General features: G+C 39.0%; 1 protein-coding gene across 1 annotated transcript in view; it reads right to left on the reverse strand.

Moving 5' to 3' along the window:
* The window catches only part of LOC108513361 (peripheral plasma membrane protein CASK-like), a gene marked incomplete at its 5' end in the record, with an annotated part of 161,015 nt that overhangs the window by 39,088 nt on the left and 113,794 nt on the right, over positions 1-8,133 (reverse strand). The window contains 2 exon segments of the mRNA XM_017849106.1: positions 5,909-6,105; positions 7,786-7,821. Of these exon segments, the coding sequence (XP_017704595.1) occupies positions 5,909-6,105; positions 7,786-7,821 (233 nt within the window).

Raw genomic sequence — 8,133 nt, forward strand, 5'->3', positions numbered from 1 at the left:
AAAAAAAAAAAAAAAATAAAAGTTTTATTTTCTGTTTGTGGCTTGTAAATAGAATTGGTTTTCGTATATTGATTTTATATCAGCAAACTTTCTAAACCTTGCTTACTAATTCTAATTGTCTACAGATTCCTTTGAATTCTACACACAGAATCGTATCTGCAAATTTTTTTCCTTTCTAGTAATGTTAGTTGTAGGTTTGCTATACATGTCCTTCATCAGGTTAAGTTCCCCTCAATTCACAGTTTATGAGACTTTTAATCTGATTGGGTTTTGAATTTTACCAAATGCTTTTTCTGCATCTATTGATAGGACTATGTGGATTTTCTTCTTTAGTCTGTTAATCTAGTGGATCGGCTGATGGGTTTAGAAATGCTGAACCAGTCATGCATTCCCAGTACAAACTCCACTGGCTCATAATATATCATCTTTTTAATATATTGCTGGATTCAATTTGCTAATATTTTGCTGAGGAGTTTTACTTCTGTGTTCATGACACATACTGGTATGTAGTTTCCTTTTCTTGAACTGCCTTTACTGAATTTTGGTATCAGGGTAACGTTGACATCATAAAATGATTTGGGAAGTGTTATTTTCTATTTTCTTAAGGAGGCTGCCTTCCATGTCTCTTTTTTTTTGAGACGGAGTCTGGCTCTGTTGCCCGGGCTGGAGTGCAGTGGCCGGATCTCAGCTCACTGCAAGCTCCGCCTCCCGGGTTTATGCCATTCTCCTGCCTCAGCCTCCCGAGTAGCTGGGACTACAGGCGCCCGCCACCTCGCCCGGCTAGTTTTTTGTATTTTAGTAGAGACAGGGTTTCACCGTGTTAGCCAGGATGGTCTCGATCTCCTGACCTCGTGATCCACCCGTCTCGGCCTCCCAAAGTGCTGGGATTACAGGCTTGAGCCACTGCGCCCGGCTTCATGTCTCTTACCCACTCTTGTTCACTGAGTTTTTATGTATTTATTTTTGGTTGGGGGGAAAGACATTTATTGGAAAATACTGTGAACTCTCAGTAATAGTATCAAAGTCTATCTTCATATATTACCTATGTGGCATACAGAGGAGGCTGATGAAGGCTTGCTTTGGGAATTCTTCTGGTGCAAGTCAGTATGTGCTATTAGTCAGAACTGAAAGGCATAAGATCTTTGGAAACAAACAGAATTGAGGAATTTTTTGACAGGTTAAGGCACAAAATCGTGACCTTGTGAAGCTTATGTTACAATGTAGAGAGTATCTTATAATAAATGTTTTCAAGCTTAAAACATAAAAATACACGTTCCCAGGAAAAATTTGTGGTATTGTCTCATGTGGTGTGATGACAGAGGAATGAAATTGATTTTTACCAGACACTCCGGAAATAAACATTATCTCTTTTAGCTCAGTAAGTGCATGGAAACGGTGTTAGGGTTAAGGTCAATCTGGAAAGAAATTTCAAACACATGCTTAACAATTTATTGATGGCTTAGATCAGGATCTTGTAGGCAAGACAAGGGGAGGGATGACAGAGCCCGGGAGCTAAAATATATTGAAGGACTAGATTGATGTGCCTAGAGTAAGGCATTTGGGTCCAAAAAAACTGATTTCTCATCTAGAAAATGTGAAGAATGTGACTTGGTAGCAACACATTTGAACAAAGTTTTGGGGGTCTGGCTGATAAAATTGTTTCAAATCTTTCTTGTTAGCATTGCATGCCCACCGACATCCCAGAGGTCAATTCAGTTTCTAAGCAAAGGAAAACTGATCTTTCTCTTCTGCCAGGAATAGCTTACTCAGGTCTTGGGGTACACACTGCCCAGTGGGCCTCTTTCTTATCATCCCAGTTAGAATCCCTTTCTCTCTCTATATATTTTGCAACTTTAACAGTTCAGTTTTTTGGCAATATATTGAACATATTTAAAGCATACAAATTTATCAGTTTTGATATCTGTATACATCCCATGAAACTATCACTACAATCAAGAAAAACATATTCATAGCCAGGTGCAGTGGCTCACACCCATAATCCCAACACTTTAGGAGGTCGAGGTGGGCAGATCACCTGAGGTCAGGAGTTCAAGACCAGCCTGACCAACATAGTGAGACCTCATCTCTACTGAAAATTAAAAAGTTAGCTGGGTGTGGTGGCGGGCACCTGTAATCCCAGCTACTTGGGAGGCTGAGACAGGAGGATCGCTTGAGTCCAGGAGTTCCAGGCTGCAAGGAGCCAAGATTGCACCACCGCACTCCAGCCTGGGAGACAGAGAAATACTTTGACTTTAGAAGAATAAAAAATAAATAAAAAATAAAAATGGCTGGGCATGGTGGCTCACGCCTGTAATCCTAGCACTTTGGGAGGCCGAGGCAGGCAGATCACTTGAGGTCAGGAGCTCGAGACCAGCCTGGCCAACACGGTGAAACCCTGTCTCTACTAAAAATACAAAAAACTAGCCAGGCGTGGTGGCAGGTGCCTGTAGTCCCAGCTACTCGGGAGGCTGAGGCAGGAGGATCACTTGAACCGGGGAGGCAGAGGTTACAGTGAGCTGAGATTGCGCCACTGCACTCCAGCCTGGGCGACGGGATGAGACTCCATCTCCAAAAAAAGAAAAACATATTCATTACCCCCAGAATTTCCTCATGCTCCTCTGTAATTCCTCCCTCCCTCCACCCCATCCCTAGGCAACTGTCATTATAGATAAATTTGCATTTTCCAGAAGTTTATGTAAATGGAATCATATAGCATGTTCTCTTTTTTGCCTGGCTTCCTTCACTCAGCATAATGATCTTGTGTTTCATCCATATTGCTGCAGATATCAATAGTTTGGTCCTTTTTATTGCTGAATGGCATTCCATTGTATGGATATATCACAATTTATTGATCTATTTACCTACTGATGAAACTTCAAAAAAAATTTTAGCCATTCTAATAGGTGTGACCACTGAGATTTTCATTTTGTTACAGAATGTTTTCCCCTGGATGTTCTTTTGGTTCTTTTTAAAATCTGCTATGTCATTAGAAATTTTTTCCGCTCCCTGAAGATATTTTATAAGCTTATTAATGATTTGTAAAAACCTGGGCTAGGCGTGGTAGCTCATGCTTATAATCCCAGCACTTTGGGAGGCTAAGGTGGAAGGATCACTTGAGCCTAGGAGTTGGAGATCAGCTTGGGCAACATAGTGAGACCTCATCTCTACAAAAAAAAGAAAAAGAAAAAGAAAAAAATTAGCTGGGTGTGGTGGTGCGCGCCTGTTGTCCCAGGTACTGGGAAGGCTGAGGTGGGTGGATTGCTTGGGTCCAGGAGGTCGAGGCTGCAGTGAGCTGTGATCATGCCACTGCACTCCAGCCTGGGTGATAGCACAAGACCTTGTCTCAAAAACAAACCAGCCAACCTGGTAAGCTGATTTTAAAAATCTTTGTCTCTTAATTCCAATACATGCAGTAGGTTTGGAATTGTTTCTACTATCTGTCATTTTTGTTGCGTCTTACTTGTTTCCTTGTGTGCCTGATAATTTTGACTTGCTGGCTACTGCCCTGGAAAAAGTTTATGTCAGGCGGATAGGATGAAGTTAGCGGGGGTTAGGATAAAAGTGTTTGCCTTCACGTGAACCCGGGAGGCGGAGCTTGCAGTGAGCCGAAATCACACCACTGCGCTCTAGCCTGGGCCACAAAGCGAGACTCTGTCTCAAAAAAAAAAAAAGAAAAAAAAGTGTTTGCCTTCAGAGACTTTCTTTTTGTTTACACTATACATCTGAAATTATTAGTAAAGGAAGGGGAAACTTCAAATCAAGTACATGGCTTCAGCTCCCCTGGCTGCCCCAGGCTATGTGTACCTGGGTGCAAATCCATTCAAGGTGGACTGGTGGCCGCAATTTTTTCAGGGGAAGTTTGTTCCCAATTTCCTCATCTTTTGCTTTGCTCAGTGACAAGGCAGCTTTCTCTATAGTCTTCCGGTGTTGAAGGGAAATAAGGGCATGCTTATCTGTCTCCTTTTAGCCTGGGGGGATTGCCTTTTGCATTCCTAACAATGAGGAGTGTCTACTAACAGATTCCCCAACTTGTACTGGCCTTAGATCTTAACCTTGGCTCTCTGGCACAGAAGTGTTCAGTAATGACAAATGCCCTGTTTGCAAAATGGGCCATGTGGTAACTCTGATATTCCACTTATCATTCTGATTAAAGGCTTTCATATAAAAATTGGTCACTGAGGCCTGCTGCGGTGGCTCACGTCTGTAATCCCAGCACTTTGGGAGGCCGAGGCGGGCGGATCATGAGGTCAGGAGTTCAAGACCAGGCTGGCCAACATGGTGAAACCCTGTCTCTACTAAAAATACGTGGTGGCGGGTGCCTGTAATCCCAGCTACTCGGGAGGCTAAGGCAGGAGAATCGTTTGAACCTGGGAGGTGGAGGTTGCAGTGACCCGAGATTGTGCCATTGCACTGCAGCCTGGGCGACAGGGCGAGACTCCGTCTCAAAANTCAAGGTCATTTTAAAAACATATTTTCTGCAGCACTTTTCATTTTTTTTTCATCCAGAGGATTTATCCAAATAATCTCATCCATCATTACGGGAAATAGGAAGCAAATCTGCTTTTTGCACTGCCATCACTCAGGATTCCTCCAGAGGACTCGGAGTTCTAGACACTGGTAAAACGTTTATATAGATAGATGATCTGACTAGGCAGAAGAGGTCTGCAATCTACACAATTATTTTCAATAAATGCCCATAATATATGGTAACACTAAAGAAGACATTTTGTAAAATGTGAATATCAGTAAGAATATAATGGCATCATCATGACAACGACTTAGAGATTGCTTTCCTCCTGCTTATGCTTAAACTGTTTCTCGAAGATCAGACTGGAAGACAATGCCAGATGGAAGGCTGCTGCTTCTCCATTTGGGCCCACGTTTCCTTATGTATAAAATGATGGTATCTGAAGTCCTCATCAGCTCCAACATTCTAAATTTAATACTAGTTTTTGGGGAAACACGGGATAGCTGAAAGAGGCGATCAAGCAAAAGAGATTAACTGAGAGATCTCTTAACTAGTGAGAAAAATAGATAAAAGCAGGAAGAAATTTCTATGGACTCGATGTCTTCAGTCTCTTTTAGTTGGGTTCAAATATTTTAGGAGGAACTGGCAGAATGCTTAACAGCTGTTATTTTTGCCACATGAAACAAAACTCAGACATTATTTCTTTTGTGCTAGAAATAATCTGGTATATCGCCCAAGTACCAACAAAGGTAAAACCATCAATATTTTCCAAAAGACAGTTCTTCTAAGGAAACTGTAATAATAATAGCAGAAATAGATTTTATCAAAATATACAGTGATCTGTGACTCCTCTTCTCTCAGTTAAAAACAGTGCCTAAAACCCCTAACTTTAGCCTGCTTTTAGGGCTTAAACTTTCTAGCAGAAAAGGTATTTTTAAAGGACTGGCAAGGTAAAGAACAAAGCTTCTGACTACCCTTTTCTTCTAACAGTGAAATACATTTTATCTTCAAATACTCTGAGTGACACTGAAGCGCTGCACCTACGTTTTTTGCTGCTGGTGGGATGGGATGGGCATGAAAGCATGTAGAAGGGCAAGGAGAAGGTACATTTTTAAAATGCCATTCTAAAACAATTGCAACAGCATATAGGAGTGGAGGGCTCTGCTCTGAGACCATGACTTGGCTCAGGGCTGGTCAACGAATCTCTTTCCAGACCTTCCTTTCTTTGTGTGTAAAATGAAGCCCTGACTCTGTAACTGGGATCTCACTAGATACTGAAGATATAGAATTCGTGGATGACTAATTTAAATTTTGTTTGGCTCGTAAAGGAAGGAATATATCAAACAGGTTTTACACTCTAAAATAATATAAAATTGGAAAATGGATGGTCAGGGCTTAGTTTTTATAATCAAGCAAAGCAAAACACGCATAAAAACATACCATTCCTGAAGTTCAGGAGAAGGAATGAGACCTGCGGTTCCATTTTTGGAATTTTCCAGTTTACCCTGCCACCAATTATGATCATCCTTACTAATAATCTGGATGATGTCACCAACTCTGAATCGAATGCCAGCTTCTTTGCAGGGGATGAGGTCATCCTTGGCTGGATCATATTCAAATTGTGCTCTTACATAGATCTATAAAACAGGAGTTTGTAAGAAAGGATGCCATAGTGATGTGAAAGAGAAGTTAGCTCTAATGTCATAACCACACAGCAACACTTACAATACTAACAGGACATTAGATGGTGAAAGCAAAAACGATGCATGGAAATACGACACAAAAAACTTCTACCGCTAGAAACAATGTACTAGTAATCTTTGATGTGTATAGCTTCAAAACTTTGCTGTTTTTATTTGGAAGGAATACTTGAAATACTTGTTTAATAAGAATAAAGACTTAATTTATGCTTTTGCTATAACAGAATAGGCCTATAATTATAGAAAAGTATGCTCACTCTTTTTTAAACCTGCATTGGTGATGCTGGCATTATGGATAAGTTGTCATGACTGTGTGGCAGCCTTTAAGCCATAAATACTAGCAGTCAGGATAGGTTTTAACCCTAAAGCAGCACACGAATTAAAACTAGCAAGAACTCTGGGTTGGTATCCTGCTGTAAAATGCTTATATGACAACTGGCAGTGTGTCTACCCACTGCTGATAAAGTTAAGTGTAACTCAAACAATTTTTTTAAAAGTTAAAAAAATAGCTTTATTTTTTTCTAATTTAGGTTTTAGATTTGTATTTTACTCTTCTGAGAGAATAAAAATGAATTTGAACCCTAGTTTCCCCAATGTAACACTTGAAATCAGCACAGAGCTTCAAGACATGCATAGTTCCAGGCTCTGAGTTTTATGATATGTGAATTTACTTAGGAAATAGATTAGCATTCAAGGGTTTATTATATGGTTGTATTTTATGAATTATTTGATTTTTAAATGCTTTAAGATAAGGTAATTCATATCCCATGTTGCATCAATTATACAGTCTTAAGACAAAATTATGGTTGAATTCTATCAGGTACTAATTTATACATATCTTAACAGTAAATCTGATTATTTTTAATACTATATTTCAAGATAAAAATCCCATAAAAAGTCTATCTCTTGAAATTAAAATTGAATATTAATGTTTAAGTCACTGTAAAACCAACCTGAAGACTTTGGAACCACTGTGTGATTTTTTTCTGTTTATTTTCAGCAATCCAGCCTATAAAATTAAAAAGTTTCTGCATTTGCATTTAAAATCTATACCTCTAAAGTGCTGGCAATTTGAAAGTTACTTGCCAGTGTTAGGCAGCACTTAACTTTTCATGTTTGAACTAGCACAGGTATATCAGGATGTAAAGCCAAGATAATTTATATTCTTTTCTTATTTTTCATTGCAAATGGCTTTTAGAAATACACATGCAAATATAAACTTAAGAAAAAGCTTTCAACTTCAGAAAACTGTTGCTTAAAAATGTTCATCAGCAGGTACTTTTTAGTTATTCTTAGAATTCTAAGAATGTTATAACCTTTAAAATTCTTTTGCATGCCAGAGGCAGGCCCATAGGCCCCCTCGAAGGATGAATTCTTAACCGTTAATATAAAATTATCAGGTTGAAATTACAATAACCATCACAGCTACAAAGATGTGAGGAAAAATTCTTTATAGAAAATTAGTCATGTGTAATGTGTTAAAATGAAATGGTACAAGCTCTCAATGCTCAAATGTTATGGTCCAAAATGCAAACATTATGGGATGGAAAGGGTTAATAAAGGATTGGCTATTAGCAGCTCAGTTTAGAGAAGTTTCTATAGAGGATATCTATTCACCTGTCGTCCTTTTGGTTGGGTAGTTGATGGCAAGTCCTGTAGAATAAAGCCAACCCAGGAGAAAAATTTTCATTTATTTTTCAAGAGTACAAAGTAATTTGTGTGTTCTGTTACAATATGGTTAAAAAAATGAGCTAGATTTAAGTTGTAAAGAGATGATATACATTATTCCATTTCTCAGAAATGTTGAGTTATCAAAAAAATCAAACCCAGGCCATTTAGCAGCAAGCTGAAGAAAGCAGGTAAGTTTAAGCAGAGAGATAATGTGTTCTTAAGAAACAACTCAGCATCTTCAACACAAAAGCCACTGCAAGTGAAACAGCCTATTAAAAAATAAATAAATAAATA

This window comes from Rhinopithecus bieti, unplaced genomic scaffold (assembly GCF_001698545.2).
Source record: "Rhinopithecus bieti isolate Rb0 unplaced genomic scaffold, ASM169854v2 scaffold_32986, whole genome shotgun sequence".
Lineage (NCBI taxonomy): Eukaryota > Metazoa > Chordata > Mammalia > Primates > Cercopithecidae > Rhinopithecus > Rhinopithecus bieti.